The sequence below is a fragment of the Psammomys obesus genome, unplaced genomic scaffold (assembly GCF_907164565.1).
Source record: "Psammomys obesus unplaced genomic scaffold, mPsaObe1.curated_primary_1811, whole genome shotgun sequence".
In the NCBI taxonomy this organism is placed as follows: domain Eukaryota; kingdom Metazoa; phylum Chordata; class Mammalia; order Rodentia; family Muridae; genus Psammomys; species Psammomys obesus.
In genome coordinates, this window is record NW_026592118.1 from 34,196,608 (window position 1) to 34,218,539 (window position 21,932).

Sequence of the window (21,932 nt, forward strand, 5' to 3'; positions counted from 1 at the left end):
TTCTTCTTCTTCTTCTTCTTCTTCTTCTTCTTCTTCTTCTTCTTCTTTGCTTCTCCTCCCCCTCCTTCTCCTTTTCCTTCTTCTCTTCTTTTTCCTCATACCCCTTGTTACTCTTTTTTTTTTCTTTCACAGGGCAGGGATCAAACAATGGGCCTCGTGCATGCTTTGCAAGCATTCTATCTCAGAGTTACATTCCCAGCCTTTGGTCTACCTTCTTACATCCAGAAAGCGAGCATAAATAAACCATACCTTTGGTCCTCGAACAGAAAGTCCAGGTTCTCCTTTAGGACCAGGCGTCCCAGGTCCTCCTCGATCTCCCTGTCCATTTCAAATGACATTGGCAAGGCTCTAGGTTACATGAGGAACTACAGAAGTGCACAGTGAAAACAGACTTGCCCGCGTGTAAAGAGTTTAATGTGTCCATCTCATCCTTTGGACATATTTGAAACATTCAAATAAAGAGTTAATAAACCTGTCAGTAAAGATTTCTATAGGTGTCTGGGAAAACCCACTATAATAACGTGTGACAATTAGACTCAAATATTTATATGTAAGAGTGCCTGGGAACTCTCTTAAAACTGAATGCATCTTTTCATCTAGAATTTTCATTTATAGTTCCAGTGGATTCTCCTGTAAATGTAACATTCTCATGTGTGTTGAGGCCCAGGGGTGGTGAGAAGGAACACAGAGTAACATGGCAAACTTGGTGTCAGGAGTGAGAAGTCTGGCTTTTAGTCTTATCTATGAATATTTCTTAGCAACCTTTCCAAATTAAACTTATAGCTTACAAGAACCATCATCACCAAAGTGTGTGTGTGTGTGTGTGTGTGTGTGTGTGCGTGTGTGTATGTGCATGTATGCTTTCCCCTCCAACTTTAAAAAGTCCCAAGAATGTATACCTTTGGCCCAGATGGCCCAGGAATTGATGCTCCAGGCATTCCAAAAGGGCCCATGACACCGGGCTCTCCCTGAGAAAAGCAGAATAACTATTACATTTAAAGAAGGGAAGCTATACACAGTAATTATAGTAAGAAAATAAAACAAATATCTGTGTATTTCAGAACATTCAAACCCCTGTCTCTAAAAGCGTGAATATGAAAATGATTAGAACATCCTTTGTAAAACACTACTGAAGTTATTACCCTGTAAGTTTTCAGTGCCCTTAAATAAATGAGTTCAATTAATTCTTGAATAGTAGGAATTTTTTATCTCTTGTATAGCTTTTACTGGCTAATAAAGATGAAGCAATCCGTGGTGCCTGTGTTTTATATTATATGCCAAGAAGCTCAGAGAAAAATCTTGTATTCAATTACAGAAATAGTCTCCAGCATAAGTTTTACAGTAAATGGCTAATTTATCAACCTTTTTCCTTTCGTGCTTTTATTGCCATGGCCTGTGTTGTATCAGTATTCCATTGTCCACATCCTTTTATAGAAACAGAGTTTATATATTTTATTTAAAAATTGAATAAGAAAATTGAAACTTCTCTCTCTTGCTCCTTCCCACCTTCCCACCATCCCTCTACCAGTCTCTCCTTCCACCTCCATTTTATCTCCATTTTATCCTTGAGTCCCCGAGACTCAAGGAACAATGGTTTATTTCCTGTGTCCACCTGAATCTAGACCAGTATTTCTCAAGTGCTAATGGACTCAGGTAAAATTTGGCAAACGTGCATTGCTCTGTTTCAAGGCACGGAAATCCAGACTCGCAGATCTAAAAGATGGTGCCCAGCATTGGCATTTGTAGAAGCAGCTCTGGAGATTCTGGCACAGTGCCATTAACACATTGAAAGACCCTACTCTCAAACACTTGTCACTGCCCCCCCACAAGGTTCAAGATGACCCACTGGGTCAGCAAAAGAAAATATCACAACTTTTTATATTTTCATTCATAAAATTACGATATTTTACATTATTTACATAAACTTACAAATATGTATCGGGAAAGTGGCTTTATACATTAAAAAAAATGTAACTAAAAAAGAGGAACAAATTTATATTGGAATGTGATCAACATTTTACTGGCAGGTGTCTGTAATCAGACATTTGAAAACTGCTGTTCCAAAATAAGGATGAGGAAATTACAAAGTGTGGGTCAAAGCCAGCTTGCCCCACGTTTTGAACAGCCTTGGGACAGGACTAGCTTTCACATTTTCAGGCAGTTACAATGTAAGTGCTTACTATAATATAGCATCCTCAATTCTGCTTCTTGGCAGACAAAGGTGAACTATGTTCTATTTGGCCCTTTAAAAACCAAAAACCAAACCAAACCAAACAAACAAAAAATGGTGGAGACCTTTCTCAGAGACTGAACTATTTCTATGCTATGCCTCAGTTGATGCTTCTAGGATCCCCGTTCACTGGCTCCTTTGCTTGACATAAGTCTCCTTAAAACTCAGTAACATGAGTTGAGCCCTGGGTCATCCCAATTCTTCTAGAAGGAACATGATCATAGTTTCAGCTGAGGCCTCTGCTGTGAGAATTTTCTACTGGCTGAGCACACAGCCAGCTGGGACCCACTTCATGCCACAGCTGTGTGTGTTCATCCTTAAATCCACCCTGTGGGTGATGGCACATGACATGTGATTCAAGATCTGGCAACAGATGTAATCCTCTCACAAAGGAATGAAATGTTAGTTAAATTTTTTCAATAGAGATAGGTAAATGGCTCAGAAGGTAAAGGCACTTGCTGCCATGCCTGACAGCCTGAATTCAATCCCTGCAATCCACAAGGTGACAGAGAAAACTGACTCTCACAAGTTGTCCTCTGTCTTGTGCACACACACACACACACACACACACACGCATGCACAGACCATGGCATGTGTACACAAACAAATACAAAAATAAATAAATCTTCACTAAAACCAGGGTTAAAGCAAAAATTATGTTTCTAGATTTATTGCTTTTAAAAATATAAAAATTACCATAGAGAGTTCCCTTTCATATCAAACTTAAGGTTTGGTTATGCTTTAAAATGTGACAGATTTTCTTCATCTTTAAAAAAATCCATTTGCTTCCAAAAACATCTTCCGGCCCTTTATTCTCAGGTAATGTCTATCTTTCTGACTTAGGTGTGTTTCTTGTATGCAACAGAATGTTGGGTCTTGTTTATGCATCCATTCTGTTAGTCTGTGTCTTTTTATTGGAGAATTGAGTCCATTTAATGATCAGTAGGTATTAAATCCTTTGATTTTGATATTGGCTGTGGTAATGTTTATAGGCTTGGCTACTTTTAGTTTTGCTATAGTGAGGTTATTTATTTCCTGTGTTTTCCTGAAAGTAGTTAGTTTTTTTGGGTTGTATTTTGAGTTCTAGTATCTTCTGTAATGCTGCATTTGTGGGTAGGTATTGTTTGAATTTGCTTTTGTCATTGAATATCTTGTTTTCTTCATCTATGATGACTGAGCATTTTCCTGGGTATAGTAGCCTGGGCTGACATCTGTATTCTCCTAGGGTCTGCATGATATCCGTTTGGACCCTTCTGGCTTTCATAGTCTCTGTTGAGAAGTCAGGTGTGATTCTGATGGGTTTGTCATTATATGTTACTTGGCCTTTTCCCCTTGCAGCTTTTAGTCATTTGTTTTTGTTCTGTATACTTACTATTTTGATTATTATGTGGTGGGAGGATTTTCTTACCTGGTCTAATTTATTAGGTGTTCTGTAGGCCTCTTGTATGCTTATAGGCCTCTCCATTAAATTGGGGAAATTTTCTTCTATGATTTTGTTGAAAGTATTTTCTGGGCCTTAGAGATGGGAATATTCTTTTTTCCTCTATTCCTATTATTCTTAGGTTTTGTCTTTTCATGCTGTCTTGGATTTCTTGGATGGTTTGTGTCAGGAATTTTTTAGATTTATCATTTTCTATAGAAAGACCTGGAGGGGACAGGAGGTCCACAAGAAGAGAAAGAAAAATCTGGCCATGGGGATCTTTTCTGACACTGATACTCCAATCAAGGACCATTCATAGAGATAATCTAGAACCACTGCATAGATATAGTTAGCCAATGGCAGCCCAGTGTCCAAGTGGGTTCCCTAGTAATGGGAACAGGGACTGTTTCTAACATGAACTCAGTGGCTGGCTCTTTGGTCACCTCCCCCTGAGGGGGAGGGGGGTGTGTGCAGCCTTACCAGGCCACAGAAGAAGACAATGCAGCCAGTCCTGATGAGACCTGATAGACTAGGATCAGATGGAAGGGGAGAGGACCTCCCCTATCAGTGGACTTGGAGGAGGGTCATGGGTGGAGAAGAGGGAGGGCAAGTGGGATTGGGAAGGTATGAGGGAGGGGGCTACAGCTGGGATACAAAGTGAATAAACTGCAATTAATATAAAAAATAAATTAAAAAATCCTTTTATTGCACTCCAGTTTTACTTTGAATAAGACCTGCTACAACATAAAAACAAACACCTTATTGTTAATAGTAGTAAAATACCTCTATTTCACAGTGACAGTTCCTTATAATGTGTTTCTTGAACAGCCTGTGACCATTGAGAAAACATGTATTCCTGAGTCTTTCCCCAAGAATTTACTAAATCCAGACCTCAGAGACACTGAGAAAAAGAGCAGCTACCCCACAACAGTGATGGGCACTTGGGGAAATTACCAATCATGGCTCTACAGGCAATCCTGCTTTGTTGCTCTCTTATTTTGCCGACACCAGTTTCCAAAACTTGGTTTCTCAGGGCCGGAGGGGTGGACCTGCAGTTAAGAGCACTTGTAGATCTTACACAGGCCTGGGTTCTGGTTCTGGCGTCAACAGGGCACAACCATTCCTAACTCCACTTCCGGGGAAACAGATGCACTTGTCTGACCTCCACGGGCACCAGTCACGTACACGGCACACATCCGCACGTGCAGGCGAACTGTGCACACACAAAGCAAAATTAATAGCTCTAATAAAACCTTTCAAAGAAACTTCCTTTCTCCTCGCTTGCTCTTTAAAGAGTTCACCTTTTTCCGACAGTCCGTGTCTTCCTGGAAACAAAAGCACCCTGGACTGCCGTTGCAGCTTGCTGACATCAAAGAGACCAAGTTCTGGGTCACTTCTTAGTGCCCACCTTCCACTTAGCACCCTGATCTGGACAATCTGGACCACAGACCTTCGTCTTCCATCTCACAACATTGCTTCTTCTCTCAGAGTAACCTCAGTACCACGCATTTACATTGTACCAGAGACTGCTGAGTGCTGTGTTTGGCTCTGCGCTGTCACCATTGCTCTGACTGCCTGAGTGACTGGGTCATGTGGCTCCCAGTACAGCAGGGTCGGGTGGGCCTCCCAAGCCCTCTCTTCAGCATACCTGTCAATCAGCGTTGGACTCACCGTTTAGCAAAACAAGATGGCAAGGAGGGATAAGCTTTGGCTCTGCCTTTACCCCAGTTTCTCCACCTTTGGTAACTCCTACTAGAGATGACTGCCAGCCCGAGTCTCCCCCAGAAGCACAGACCAATATGTACGTTGTGAGATCCCTTTCTGCGATTTTAGTACAGTCTGGAAATAGAAAGTTGTCTGAAGAAATTTTCCTTTGGGGGTTTTTGTCGTGTATTTGTTGTGAAGGAAAGAAATAATCGAATTTGAAGTGGAAATTTAATATTCTCTTAAAACCAGACATAATTACCATGTCCTCGAAGCACAAATGAGAATATAAGAAACATACCTTTGGCCCTTCGGGTCCTGGCAACCCCCTCTGTCCTTGATTTCCTTTGCTCCCTTTCTTTCCTTCATCACCCTGACAGAATAATTGCAAAAATATAGAGGTTATATTAACACATCGCCCTCCAGACACACACACACACACACACACACACACACACACACAGCACCCACATCAGAGCCTAGCTCTTAGAGAACCCGAGCTTTCAAGTGATCTGCCTGAGCACAGCCTTGCCACCCAAGATCTGTCAAAGCTCCCCAGAACCCAGCTCAGTCTTTGCCATTAACTCAAAAGGATTTTATTATTATTATTATTATTTTACATCTAAGTTCTGAATCTCAAGAACTTTTGTTTTGAGTTACGAGTCTTCCGTACCTGAGCTCTGTGCACAGATGGTTCTGATACATTTGGTATTTCAGAAAAGAGATGGTTTTTATCCCGCGTCTCAATTTTCATGCTATTTCAGTTTAGAAACATTAAAAGAGACATTTTTCAAACCAAGGGCCCATTTCTTCCTCAGTGGGGGTCTAGTTCATTCTACAGAAGAAGGCCAATCGTTTTGTTGGTAAGAAAATACTCAAGCAGTAACCTAGAGCAGCGCTGCGCACAGCAGTGTTCTCACAGCCTTAGTAAAGAACTTTGCTACCTTCCACCAAAGCCTCAAGCATTAGAGGGCACTCTCTCTCAATAAGGCTCCCCTGTGTGGCACTATATCCAGACGTAGGTCCAAGTCAGTGAGGGACTCTCTCCTTGGCTTTGAGGCTGAGATTACTGGTAAATTGCTGGTGAACCAGGTGGAGCCACAGCTTTCAAACACGTCTCACAGTCACCTGGAGGACTTGGCAGAGCATGGGTTTCTAGATCCCATGCCCAAAGTTTCTGATTTAGGTGGACTCTACAAGGGCTCAGTAACTTGTCTGTCAAATAACCGCAGGTGATGCTGACCCAGCTGATCTAGAGACTACACCCTAAAACCCAAGGAATTACATACTAACAACATCAACAAAAGGATGCTCTAGTACAAAAGCAAAGAGCCTCCAAGTGTACCCACAATGATGCAATCACCTCCAAAGAACACACACTAGCAAAGAGCAGTGACTCGGGTAAATACAGTCAAACAGCGCTTGCTCCATCACGATTAACTCCAGGAAAAGATGGTGCCGCCACAACTATTTAGCACAAATTCACGTTACTGACCCAGTCACCTCAGAACACAACAGGTACACAGCCACACGTCGTTAAGCACCAGTACTGCCCAAGGACGGCCTGGTCATCATCTGTGCCGTATTCTACTTGGAGATCAATGCGTTTTGGTACCTTGGTCTCTGATTTGACGCCCATTTTCTTAGGTTTTCCTCATTCACTACTCATGCGCTCTTGCTCTTCTGGGGACGCTTTCTAGCCACATTGTCAGAAACACTACCCTTCTCAATAGCCTCACTTCTGATTATTAATCGGGCAGTATTCTAAACATATATTTTACATGATGTTTTAAACAGTATTTCTTGTTCCCTTGTGTGAAGAAAAAAGTTGATAGGCTCAAGGGGTTGAAATTGTGCAGATACATTTATATTTCAGTTTCTCACATTTAAGACTGAGGATTTGATTTTACTTCATACTTTCACAAGGACAATTAACTGAAATATCATTATTTTAACAGAATTATAAGTAGAATACTAGTATGGATGCAGTGTGATTGACAACTCTGCATAAGAACTATGAAAAAATCTAGCACCTTTAGAGGTGGACTGTTAGGTTGCTGAAGGTCTCGTTCTATGGGAGAGTTTATATCTTCTCATCTGGCATACAAAGATGTTATTCAAGCAGCATTTCTAGAGGGGATATGGTGAAATTTATTTACGTACTTGTTTTATACTAGGAATCTAATTCATGGCCTTCCTATGCTAAGTACAACCTCTCTCTCACTCAACTACACACCCTGTCACCTAAATTGCCATTTAATGAGGTGATATGCCTCGCTATTATGTGAATACCTACAAATATTTGAATAAACTTTACGAGCTTTCAAATTCTAACAGTGTTTCTTGAGAATTCTTTTCCTTCCTATATATATATTTTTTTATATCAGTTGACCATTCACTGAGAAAAACGTGTGTTGAATGCTTCTCTATGCTGGGGCTTAGGATGGATGTCGGAAAATAAAGCAGGAAACTGTACATTTGCCTTCTTCCAAAAGCTCTCAAGACAGTATCCAAGATTTTAAGCAGGATGTAAACATGTTTGACATAGCAAGAAGGAAAGTCAGATTGCTCTTAGATTGGTTCTTTAGACCAGGGAGGAGAGAACACAGACAGCTGCTTCCTGCAGAGCTGTCTGTCATCTGCATACCTTGGAGCCAGGCTCTCCTCTCCCAGGCATTCCTTCTGGGCCTCTTGTTCCTGGAAGCCCAGCTTCTCCCTGGAGGGAAGGACACCGATGACTCAGTTGGTCGTTTGAGAACAGAATGCAGAACCTACCTTGTGTCTCTTCTTGTTGCCAGCTCATTCAACTTGGACTGCCCTCCCCACCCCCCAAAATCACACTAGACCTTTGATGTCATCTCAAAATTAAATTGGAAGCTTATCAATGAATAAATTCACATTAAACTCTCCTTTAAGCAGAGCAGCTGAAGTACCACAGAGAACTCCCATCTCCCAGTCAATTTCCAAAGCACTAAGCTCACTTTCCTTTGGCTCTTCACTCACGTTTAGTAGTCCTGTTTTTCAACAGGAAAGACCTTCCACCTCACCATCTGCTATTTTTCAGTAGTTTTATTGAAAACCGAGTATGTCAAATGTCAAAACAAAAATAGTTCAGGACATCTTTACAATAATCTAACTTCCCAGATGCATCTATGGACTCTTTTGGAGGAAGAGAGGTGTTTTTGTTTGAGATTAAATTGATGTGATTTATAGAACCCTTGAAGAAAGTGAAAAACACCCAGGCCAAAACACCAGCCAGGATGAAAAGCAAGTGCTACATCATGGCAATGGAGAAAAGGGTCTCTTTCTGGGGCAAAGAAAAAGAATGCTCACTCTTACAGACATCTGTTTGTCCTGCATAGTCTAACCTCAGGTCCTAGAGGACTGGGGTGCTGGTGTGATCCCACAGTTTTGACACTTACGATATAAAAAAATGTAAGATTACCTTTTTTCCAGAGGCTCCATCTTCCCCTGGAACTCCAGGCTGCCCCGGGAGCCCCACCGTACCTGGCTCCCCCTGGAGGAGAAACAAATATTTTATTTCAGTGGCATGCCCCTGTGGTGCACCTCCATTTTGAGGTGTTGAATATATCTTATAATGCTGAGAAAAGCCTCTAAACGAAGAAATGTGATTAGCAAGTAAACTTCTCAATTTCAGAAGAGTTACCTAATCTCTCTGTTCTTCATTCTTTTGTCATGGGTTGAATTATATCATCCCTGAAGAGTGAGCATAGTTTTTATAACTATAAGACGAGGTTCTTACAGTAAGTCCTAACTTGGTATGACTGGAATCATTATAGGAAGAGGATAATGCCCTATTAAAAACCAGCAGAAAACTCCAAAACAACAGAGGCAAACAGAGAAGAGATGCAGCAAAAAGCCCAGGAGCGGCGAGGACTGACAACTGTAGGGAAAATTCAAAAAGAGGCGAGGAAGGATTCTTCCCCATACGATTTGTTGAAGGCATGGTTATTGATATCTTCATTTCAGACCCATAGCCTCCAGAATTACGAGAAAAATAGATTTCTGGGTTTTCCAGGTTTTCCATTGTCACAACCGCTCTAGGAAGCTACAACAGGGAAACCAAGAAGTGTCTACTCTAATACTGCTTCTGGCTCTAATTCAGTAATTCCATTTGCTTTACAGGTAATTTGTGATTCACAACTCCCTCAAACCAGTGATTAAAACACGCACACTGCTTTCAAATGTTATGGAAGCATTCCTACTGAAAAAAAGTGCTGAACTAATTTAAAGTCATTTCAACTAATCTGAAAAAGCTGGTAGGGAGGGAAAATCACAGCACACCTAAAATTGACTAGAAGTATATTAAAAAGAGAGAGAGAGAGAGAGAGAGAGAGAGAGAGAGAGAAATGGAAAAAAAATGCCTGAAAACAAAAGGAAGATGACTTATAAAATTAAAAGGTGGTTTCCTAAAGTTAATAATAGAGAAACCAGTAGCAGCAGTGATTAAAAGAAATGATGCCATAAGTAGTATCAGGAAGGAGAGTTGTTATAAACATGTACACAGTAAATAGTTTTAGAGATTATTTGCAAAGTCAATGAAAATTTCAAACAAGTACATGGCAAAATCCTAATGGTGGGTGGAGAGATGGCTCAACAGTTAAGAGGACTCATTGCTCTTGTAAAGGATCTGGGTTTGGTTCCCAGTATCCACATGAGCATGCATAGCCACATGGTGGCCCACAATGCTCTAAACCCCAAGGAAGCTCACATCTTTTCTGACCTCAGCAGGCTCCTATATGTAAGCGGTGCACACACACACACACACACAAACACAGTGGGGGGGAATAAAATTTTTTTAGGAAAACATTAATGAATGCATAATCTTCAGGAATTTTATTAAAATGTTAAGCCTAGTGAGGCAATGTTGTTAACAAAAACAGATCTAGTGATTTAAAGCATCTAGATCAATGGTTCACAACCTGAGGGCTGCATATCAGATATTTACACTACAATTTTATAGCAGTAGCAAAATTGCAGTTATGAAGTAGCAGTAAAATAATTTTATGGTTAGGGGTCACCAAAACATGAGGAACTGTATTAAAGAACATTAGGAAGGTTGAACCACTGTTCTAGATTCTTCATTTCCCTGGCTCTCCAGCCAAGCCTCACTAAACCTTCAAATCTTTAAAGAACAGGGTCCTACTATCTGCTTTGATACACTGCAGAATTCAGGGAATCATATGAAAGAAAAGAGAGTTAGTAAGACCTGGAGAGCACAGGAGCTCCACAAAGATCAATTATATCTGGGCACAGGGGCTTGTCTGAGACTGATTCTCCAACCAGGGACCATGCATGGATATAACCTAGAACCCCTGCTTGGACATAGCCCATGGCAGCTCAGTATCCAAGTGGCTTCTCTAGTAAGGGGAACAGGGACTATCTCTGGCATGAACTCTGAGGCTAGCTATTTGACCTCCCCATCCCCTGTGGAAGGAGCAGCCTAGCTAGGCCACAGAGGAGGACATTGCAGCCAGTCCTGGTGAGACCTGATAAACTAGGGTCAGATGGAAGGGGAGGAGGACCTCCCCTATCAGTGGGAGGAAATGAGAGAGGGAAGGGTGGGATTGGGAGGGAATGCAGGAGGGGGCTACAGTTGGGATACAAAGTAAATACATTGTAATTAATATAAAAAAATAAAATTTTAATAAAAAAGAATAGAATCCCTATTTTACACAAAGATTTTAACACAACACAACAAAACAAAAGAAAACAAAACAGAAAAAGAGGCAAAAGTCTATCCAGTTTGATTTAAGCTAACCAGTTCATTCCTAGATATTTATTTAAAAAGAGAGAGAGAGAGAGAGAAAACTGTTTTCCAGAGACACCTCAATAGGTATATCTAATTTGTAACAATGGATATTAGTCATATAATATAGGGTAAACATACTAAAATTTGTACTCCTAAAGAAGCTAAACAACAAGAAAGCCCTTAGGGAAAATGCTCAATCCTCATTCAGAAGGACAAATGTGATAGACATTGGAATCAGGAGAAGAGAGGGAACAGGACAGGAGCCTACCACAGAGGGCCTCTGAAAGACTCTACTGATAGAGGTATTGAAGCAGAGGCTGAGACTCATAGCCAAACTTTGGGCAGAGTACGGGGAATCTTATGAAATAAGGGAGAGATAGAAAGACCTGGAGGGGACAATAGCTCCAAGAGGAGACAACAGAACCATAAAAACTGAGCAATGGGAGGCCCTGAAGAGAATGATACCTCAACCAAGGATAATGCATGAAGAGGACCTAAAATGCTGGCTCAGATGTAGCCCATAGACTCAGTCTCCAAGTGGGTTTACTAGTAAGGGAAACAGGGGCGTGAACTCAGTGGCTGGCTCTTTGATCACCTCCCTCTGATGGGGGAGCAGCTTTACCAGGCTACAGAGGAAGACAATGCAGCCAGCCCTGATGAGATCTTCTAGGCTAGGGTCAGATGGAAGGGTTGGAGGATCTCTCCTATCTGTGAACTGGGGGAGAGGCATGGGAGGAGAAGAGAGAGGGAGGGGGGGACTGGGAGAGGACCACAGCTGGGATACAAATTGAATAAATTGCAATAAATGATAATAGAAAAAAAATACAATTGAAAAAAAAAGTCCACTGCTAGTGTTGGGAATTATGGAGGGAAACATGTGTTGAACTTATTTTCTTTTTATGCCTTGTCTGTTTTTTTCTGAGTTTTTAGATGAGTGTTTTCATAAGATTTTCTTTTGCTTTTATCATTTGCTTGTAATCTTGTTTTGAGATTCATTTTTAAATACACGTGTGGCTTTTCCTTGATACCCATTCAATAAATAAATAATTTCTCTTTTATTAAAAAAAAAAAAGAAAATTTGCACACAGCCAACATTTCTGCCTTTGAGAACTGTGGTATCCTTGCACAATGAGAGGCTTTTCAGCAACCAAAAGAAACAGCCATTCACATACCCTGCAAAGCACCTATTAAAATAATTCTGCTGCGGGGGAAGAAGCCCTATGTACCTCCAAAGCAATCAGTGGTGGAGCAGGTCACTGGAAGTACACAGTAGTTAGGAGAAGCAAAAGGACAGTTTTGGAAAGGGTGTATGGTAATGAATGCCTTTGTTATCTTGGTATCAGTGAGAGGCATTTCAATGAGAGGGTTTCAAATGCCAAAGTCTATCAAGGTTTATATACTAAGCATGTTTATTTATTAACAATATTATGAATGGTTATTTTAAAAGGATACAACAGCCTCAATAAAAGATGAATCAATTGAATTATCATTAAAAATAAAGACCATGATCATGATACAAGATTGCTCAACATCTAAAAACTCTATTAATATATCAGGTTAACAGTGTAAAAAGGAAAATCACTCAGTAGCTAAAGAGCTTGACTGAAATCATTATTTATCTATAACAAATAAGCAAAGTTTTAGTAAAAATTGAAACAGAAGAGAATTCTTTTGACCTAAGAGAGTCCTTAAAAAATTTAAAGTATCATAGAATTTTGTTTCTTATGATTATGTACAAAAAAATGAGAAGCACTTCAATCAGAACTAAAAAGTGAGTTCACATAGTGACTTCATGTAAAACTCAGCATGCCGAAAATGAAAATAGGTGCTTCTCCACGAGGCCTGGAGTAGATAACCAGAAGTTGCTGGAAAAAGAACAAAAAATTCACACTGCCAAAATTTCTTTGGGAATGACTTTAGCAAAAGTATGAGGTAGAAGATCTTTGTAGAAAAGTGAAAATATTTTCCTGAAAAATTAAAAAGCCTTCCTCAATAGTCAGAAGAACTTAATAGCTAATCTGTAGATTCAGTAAGATATTTTACTAAATTTGACAATGAGACCTAATCCTAAAATGTGTTAGAAATGAACAATAAGCAAGAAAGATAACAAGAGTATTTTTCTTGTCATGTGATGGAAATTTTTTCCCTTTGAGAAAGGTCTTATGTATCTCAGGTTGGGCCTCCAACTTGCTATGTAGACCCAAGGATGACCTTGAATATCTGATCCTCTTGCCTCCCTCCCCCGAGTGCCAGGGTTACAGACATACACTGTCACACAGGTTTATATGGTGCTGAGCAAGCGCTCTACCAGCTGAGCTATATCCCCAGTGACAAAACGTATTTTAAATCTGGCAGAATCAAAACATGAAGGCCATGGTGCAGAGGAATGCGAATAGACACAGGGGACAGAATGGAGCTGTAGGCACGGATTCTTACAGACACAAACAAATGAACTAATACAAGACGTGGCTGACACTGTAAACAGGTGTGGCAAAATGGTGTTCTCAACACTGAAGTAGAGACACGTTACCAATATGGGGGAAACAGATTCCTCACACTGACCACCCTCCCCCGCTAGACACAAAGCTACAATCCAAGTAGATAAAAGACAACTTTAAAAAGCAAAGCGTAAAATTTTCAGAAAACAAAATGAGAATATTTTTGTAACTTTAAGGTATTTTAAAATAATATTTTAAAAGCACAAGACAAAAAATGAGAGAAATACACCAAAATGTCAAATAAAAGAACATATGTCAGTTACAACATAGAGAAAGATATTTGTAATCCGGCCAACAAAAACTTAATACCCAGACATATACACAACTCTAGCAGTAAAAGCCTAACAGACAGTACTGAAGTTCTATAGGAACCTATAAAGAGAAAAGCTGAAGGTCCACCAAGCACTTGAAAAAGCTGTTTATTTTGTTTTCAGGGGATACAAATTAAAAACGATGAAATGCATTTTTTTACATTTCATATTTTCCAGTTAAGACAAGAATGCACTTCAGGCAAGAGGTGACGTGGGGCACATGTGAGACAGGGTTCCTACAGCATCCAAACAGAGGCTGGTACATGCTGTGCTCTCACACTGCCACTCTGTGTGCTTTACACCAGTCAGAGAGACTTGTGGTCTGGCATATACAAATGGAAATCTGGTATGTTTAAGGTAGAAGCATGTGCAAAAATAAGACACGAGAAGCACTTAAATACTGCAAACAGGAGAGTGAGTTAATATGAAACGGAATACTCTCATACAGCAAAGTTTCTTGGTTTTTTTAAGTGAGAGACACTTAAAATTGACTGAAAAAAACAGGCATTTAAACCTACATAGTCTAAGTTATGACCCTTAACATAGTATAGATTTTTCTTTCTAAATTGATGTGTAATTGTATATTACATGTATATACATGTACACATATATATCATACTTGGCACTGAGCGTAGTATGTATCAAAGCCATGCAAAATGACAACTTGCATCGCTTTGTTAATACACTGTTATTGTTATTAATATAGTTTTATGATTTTTTGATTATATCTCTCTAAGTAGATGTGATATGTGTGTTCTTGATAAGCTTACATCTGATATATTCTTCTAGCACCCAAGTGTTTATAGGACTCTTGCCAATGACAACCAAACAACAGTGAAGTTCAAAGCTCAATGTGGATGAGTGGAGCCTTCAGGGTGAGTAACAGAACCTGTGAAGGTTAGATCAAGTAGTAATTCGTCCTTTCAGCAGGATTTGAGGCTCACCATGTTGTCAAAACTGGCACCCAGTAACAAATGAGATGAGCAAGATCCCTGCCCCACAGGGAAGTATGAGTTTTATAACAAACACCAAGAAAACTAAGCAATAATAATTCTACTTTTCCTCTTAGCTACATCTTAAAGTTAAGGGAAACAAGCTATAGATGTTTAGATGGTGGGTGCGTGTTCTTTCTTGCACTTGGGTGCAAAGCAAACCTCACATTGTATAATGCGCATTGTCTAGTAGCATTTTAGAAGTGATCAACTCACCTTTGGACCCTGGACTCCAATTCCCACTGGTCCTCTAGGGCCTGTCGGTCCCATCTGGCCTACTTCTCCCTGGGCAGGAAAGAATATTTACACATTGACGCAAAATCAAAGTAATATATTCCTGCTTCTGATTTCCTCAGAGCTTTTGTAGGTCAACAAAGATGATTTTATCTACTTAATTCACACACATACATACACGCACATGCACACAAGAATTCTTACTGCAAGTTTGACTTAAAATATAGGCCGTATGCCCATGGGGACTTACAGAGAATGAAGCACCAACCAAAGCACAAGCACAGTCTGAGCTTAGGCTACCAACACATAAGTAACTAATGGGCACCTTGGTCTTCATGTGGGTCCTCTAGCAAGTGGAGCAGGGCTGTCTCTGACATGGACTCTATTGATTGCTTTTGGATCACTTTCTCCTGGCTGGGCTGCCTTGTCTGGCCTCAGTGGAGGAGGATGTGCTTGGTCCTGAGGTGACTTGAAGTGCCAAGCTGGGTTAGTGGGGGGGGGGGGGCGACTGGGGGGGGGGGGTTTTTGGAGGGGAAGGGGGGGGGAGAAAGTGGGAAGAGGGTGGGAGAGCAGGGCAGGGAGGAGAGGAGTAAGGGGTTGGGATAGGGGTGTAAAGTGCAAAAATAAAAACATCAGTATAATAAAAAAGAAAGGGGGGAATATAGAAATATCAAATAGAAAACACATAGAAATACAGGAGAAAAGGATAGAGTATTGAATCTGCTCTTCAACTATAAAACTATTGTTATTCTCAAATATGTTTTGGTTAATTTGTATAGAATTCTGTATTTTGATACAGAAATAAGGTTATTTTTGATAAGTGGGTATGGAATTTTATATATTAATTCAAATGTAAGGATATTTTTGATATACATATGTATGCATGTTTCTACTCTCGTATGAGGCATTGGACTTATACAACTCATTTACAAACATAAGGTTTACTTCCAGTGCTTTTAAAAGCTGCTATTACAAACTGTTTAAGATTATTAACTTATACAAGTTAATGGTTAATCAATCAAACTCATGGTCATGTCAGACATTAGTCTATTTTATCATAGAAATATACATCCTAGGTTGAACAAATAGTAAATATCTAGAATCAGGCAACATTTGCCTACTCAGATTTATAATAGCTATCAATCTAACCAGCTAGCTAGATATGATTATACACTATGTAGATAGATAGATAGATAGATAGATAGATAGATAGATAGTCATCAAAAACTTCATAGACCTACAAAATATGGCATTTAAAGATGTTCTTTGTTAATTTGAGGCCTTTTTGACTTGAGACATTGTCAGCTGCTGGAAACACCTCCAAGACCCCTTAAGGAAAAATGACACACATCAAAAAATATCCTTCATTAATGGAAAGATAGCCACTGGGCAAAAATGCCCCAGCTTTTTCTACAGATAGTATACTGTCCAAAATGGACAAGACTTAGATGCAGGCTGAGTTGACTGCCAAGCTCTGCCATGACAGGGTAAGCAAGTTCTTCATACTTCCTGATTCACAATTAGGTCCGCCAGATATACTGGGCCAGAGGCTGAAGATGATGCTCTAATGTTATAGAGAGAGAATGGGTGACTGACCAGGCAGTAAACTGTCTCTGTTATCTTTTAGTTTTGGAAGCTGCTTGGCTACACTTCCTATTTAAGCAATAATTTTGTTCCTTCTCAAGTCTGTCCTGAGGTTGAAGACTAGATACTTATAGTTTTAATTAGGCTCAAGTTGTTTAGGATTTAAGAAAATGTTTTAAGGTCTAGAAAGATGTTTTTAAGTTGATAAATACAAGATAAGATAAAGAATGATCAAGGTACATTTTAGACTCACCTAGATAGGATAGACAGTGTTTTCTTCAAGGTTGCCCAATACAAATAAGCTAAACATTTTGAGTATAACTTTTACATATGACTTTCCTGGTTGTTTCATAACTGTTCTTACTGTATATAGTTTATTGTAAATAAGTAAATAAACAAATAAATAAATAAAAAAGCCACATGGTACATACTTTTAGTAACACCGTGAAGAGATAGACAGCTACAGTATATAACAGTTAAACATGGAGAGTTCAGGTGATTTTTGACCAAGAACAACATCAAAACCAGAGAATGTTCTTTGCTCTCAGTGATATGCCCCAGATAAAACCTCAAATAATGCACACCCCTCTAATCTCAGCACTAAGGAGGGAGGGACAGGGAGATCCTAAGTCAGAGACTAACCTGGTCTATACAGAAAGGCGTTGTCTTCCTCTACACCCCCCAAAGACAAACAAATAAATCTCAAGGGTGGAAATGACGTCTTTCTTCTTATATGTGTGCTCAAAGGTGAGCAAGTATCTCTGAGAAGTATCTTTGTGATTGGTTGGTTGGTTGTTTGGTTGGTTGATTGATTGATCAATTTATAACAATGAACAGTATAATTTATAACCCTTGAACGAGTATAGATGGTAGCTAACTACCTCTCCTCAAGGAATGAATAGAGTTCCAACTTAATGAATAATCTGATTTCAAAGTTCAAGGAAAACTCTTACTCTTTAGATCATTTCTGGCACCATCTTTTTAAGGTTCTGGAAGTTGAACCCACTGTAGGAATACTAGTGAGAATGAGAGCTCACCAACCCAGGGAGGGGGTTGTCTATTTGACTGCTAGAATAGGGTCTCAATAATTAAAAATAAAAACAAGATATAAAGGTTATGCATGTGAAAGCATTTTAAAGCAAGAAGAATATGTATTATACGTTCCAAGTCATTAATAATACCAGTATCGTTTGGCATCGAATGTTCTGATTTTTAAGTTAATTCCATCTGTTCTCTTGCAAAGTCACTGAACATTAATCACAAATAGCAATTATACTACAAATGTATTAGACATCTTGGTCATTTAGAAAATTACCTTAGAACCCGGTAAGCCTTGTCCTGGGGGACCTTGTGGACCAGGTGGACCAGGTAGACCTTGGATCCCCTTTAGAATAAAAGTTTGAAATGCTGTTAGTGAAATTCAGATATTTAGATACCAGCCTTGTGCCTTCTAAGGTGAAAGTTTAGCTCACCATTACAAGTTACTGACACCATCTATTGGCTGGGCTGTTGGAAGTTTCTAACCAAATCCGTTGTTTAAAGCCCAATGCATATAATTCAGAGATAGTAAGAGAAATTTCAGTTGGCCCACATGAGTCCCTGGAATAAATCTCATGCTTCCAGTAAATACTTCCAGGACCTGGGAGGCAGCAAGAAGTCAATCTCTATGATTTTGAGGATATCCTGGTCTACATAGTGAGTTCCAGACAAGCCAATGTTACATAACAAGAACCTGTGTCAAAACCAAAACCAAAAAAACATACTTTCTAATTCCTGGTAGAGTCAGATGTGGGTGTGTGGACTAGATTCTAACTATTAAGATGAGGATGGAGTGATGTATGCAAGATCTCATTCATTCTAAAGAAAGAAGGACTCATGACTCTTCTCTTCTTCCTGTGGAGGGAGTCAAGGAGTGTGGTAGTCTTGTACCATGTAGATGAAATAACTCCCCAGGTAAGCAAACAACAAGAATGAAGACCCCTGGACCCTTGACAACACTGATGAACACAGCCTCTGCCCAGCTTGTACTTTGCAATATAAAAAAAGGAAATTTCATAGTGCTAAACCAATTCACCTCTCTTGTCACATACAGAAAAACTTATTTCCTTGTTGGATGCAATGGCTTGTTAAAGACTTGATCTAGACTCTAAAGAGCAAGCTGATAGATGTTAAACATGTTGAAACAGTAGAGTGGCTCCTCACTCTACTGTAGGTAAAATGAGTTACAGAAACAGAAGACTTACAAGCTTCTTTTCTGGAGAATGTTTTCCAGATGACAAGGGGTTTTCTTTGTAGAAGATTGGAAGGGGTTTGGTTATGACTTCCTTTACTCTGATCTAGAGTGAGGACTTCAATGAAAACACTTACACTTTGATTTTGGTTTGGAGGACACCAGAGACTATTTTCAGACTCAGGCCTGAGAAATCTAAAATGGCCTGTGGTAGCCCAAAGAGGCCAGACTGGGATCATCCTGTGAACCCTGAGTTTGTCAGAGCAGAGGCATGTACGTTTTTTCTGTCTATGAAACACATGACAAGTAGGGGGCAGGAAAGAATAGCCTGGAACTATTTTCAATCTTGTCTAGGTGACTGAGAAGAGCAGCAGAACTGCAGTAGAAAGAATAAAGCCTCAACAAGAACCGGCTAATAGGTTCAGCCAGAGGAAGTTTCTCACCCACAGCCTACCAAAGAGCTAATGAAAGAACCCCACGGGTGAGAGGTCAGAGCACATTGTCCCCTAAACCCTGACTCCTAAAACCATGCACCACAGAAACAATCAAGAAAGGTCATTCATGTTCTTCTGTCCAGTCTATTTCTACCTCAGCCTAGGAGAAGTGAGAATCCTTCATCCCCTAAAGCCTGTACCAGATAATGAAGATTAAGATGGTCACTGGGTTAAGGTTTTTATTTCTTTTTGACCAGACACAGAATTAAATCTGATATTTGCAACAAGCAGCAACCCTACAACTTCTATCATCTTAAAGCGATCCAAGGAGTCTGGGCTCCACTGGAAATTTTATTCAGTGGTAGGAAAGTGAAGACATGACCCCACTGGGAAATAAAAAATTTTAAAGGCTACCAAGAGGAAAATAAAATTATGCTTGTTTGCATCCCACAAACTGCAACTGTGGAAGCAATGCTTATAAAACACATTATTAATTTATACTTACATAATGCAAAAAAAGTTTTTGCTCCAGTTAGATAGATAATGTGACTGCTTGTTCATTTTTAAAATATAAATATTGGGCTTGGAGAGCTAGCTCAGTGATCAAGAGTGGTTGCTACTCTTACAAAACATTTCAGTTCACGGTAGCCACATGGCACTGACAGTCATCTATGACTCCAGTTCTAAGAAATCTGATGCTTTTCCCTGGTCTCCACAAGTAATAGACATTCATATAGTATACATACATATGCACAGGTAAATAAAATTTAAAATAAAACACAAATACCATTCCTTGTTCTTTGGTTGATAAGACTGGACAGCCCACACAATTGTAGAAGAGCTACAGCAGTTCCAAGAATGAGCGTATCCAACTTGTATAACTGTCTACAAGTATCACTTAAAGGATAAGGAGCAAAATATCACAGGAGCATGTGCGCCTACATATCTGTACATGGTTGCTTATATTCTATTTCATTCTGTAAAACATCCAGATGATCAAGTGCCTAAATATCTAATGAAATCTACAGACCATAAGAACGTTGTCTATGGGTTGCTGGAAACAGATTTTTCTTATAAATAGATTAGTGGAGAAATATATTTCTGTAAGCAAGTAATGCAGGGAGAAATGATGAGCACAGAAATGTACTGGATTAAGTTTAAGAACAGATTTGAATGACTGCATAAACAGAGATTAGGTTTAAGCAGCATTTATGCCATTTCTTTTTAAAGAGTAAGTAATTCTTTCCTTGTGCAGAGAAGTTTATAAACACTACATTCTATTTATTCTCCTACCCATTAAAGGCCAGCCCTGTAAAGACATTTTGCCTTTAAGTTTTTACTTTTTCTTTTGTAATGAAGAAAGAGCATACAAAACAGAAAGAAATAAAATTTTTTTTTAACTAAAAAATAACAATCTCTATCAAGGACTGGCAGTAAAAGAGAACAGGAAGCTGGGAAGCCACAGGTGGGAGGTTCAGAATCCACAGACCATCTGGACAGACCGATCTGTCTTTGAACCTCATAGTCAGCCTCAGATTTGTTTCTCAGTCCCACCAAACCACAAAACCCAGGATGTAACAGTGCCGCCAGGATCCCAGGACCAGAAGGTAGCCCTGCAGCGTCAAGCAGACAAACTACAGGTCTTGAGAGCCAGCCCGGGACCATCAGTAAGCCAGAATGCCCAGCTCTTAATTATTACCTCAGTACTTAGACCTTGATGTCTTCTGCACCTTAATCTTCCTAGCATATCAGACTGGGAACTCTGCCAAAGGTGAGGAAGTGGGAAAAGGAGTGGCTGCCTACCTTACTGTTGCTTGGGATAACAAAATAATACGTAGTAATGATGACAAAGAATTCTTAGAAATAAATTTAACGTGACAGGTCAACAGTGAGATTTGGAACTACCTTACTTTCAAACCTTTTTCTTTCCTCATCATTTGAGGTCAAGGAAGTATTATGCATTCTCCAGACTACAAAACAATTCAAACCTTAGCCATAAATTTTAATTCAATGAGATTGCCACTTTCTAACCGTTGCAATAAATCTGTATTTGCTGGGGGCTTTTATTAAATGAAACTGCATAACTAAAGGCAGGGGGTGAACGATAGTAGATAGGCTGATGTCCAGGCTTCAGACCATTTACATTTGAGACAGTTTTCCAGCCTCCCCAAATACAGGAGGATTTTAGAAGCAATTGTGTCTCTGAGCATATGGACCTCCTTCCCTCCCTGTGTCTTTCATGAGCAAATCCCACTGTGGGCTGCTTCTATTTGGGAAGGATGTCTTTATGTTTAGTTGTCACCTCTGATTCTGGTACCTATTTAAATACCAATATTATATTCAAGTAGGTGAATGGTTAAGGGATGTGAATCACTTCTCTGCTGGCACTGGAGCTGGGAATGTAGACACTTTAAAGGGCAGACACATTCAAGCCAGCAGGAAAGAAAATACTCCTCTTCCCTAAGGGAGACTACAGATGTAAAACATTATACCAGAACACTTACCTATTAATAAGGCCAACG

General features: G+C 39.7%; 1 protein-coding gene across 1 annotated transcript in view; it reads right to left on the reverse strand.

Annotated features, from left to right (window-relative positions):
• The window catches only part of Col28a1 (collagen type XXVIII alpha 1 chain), a 147,626-nt gene that overhangs the window by 71,763 nt on the left and 53,931 nt on the right, over positions 1-21,932 (reverse strand). Inside the window, exons 16-22 of the mRNA XM_055612840.1 lie at positions 18,062-18,130; positions 15,145-15,213; positions 8,800-8,871; positions 8,002-8,070; positions 5,656-5,727; positions 900-968; positions 250-318 (exon numbers count right to left, since the gene is read on the reverse strand). Coding sequence (XP_055468815.1) covers positions 250-318; positions 900-968; positions 5,656-5,727; positions 8,002-8,070; positions 8,800-8,871; positions 15,145-15,213; positions 18,062-18,130 — 489 coding nt within the window. The remainder of the gene's footprint in view (positions 1-249; positions 319-899; positions 969-5,655; positions 5,728-8,001; positions 8,071-8,799; positions 8,872-15,144; positions 15,214-18,061; positions 18,131-21,932) is intronic.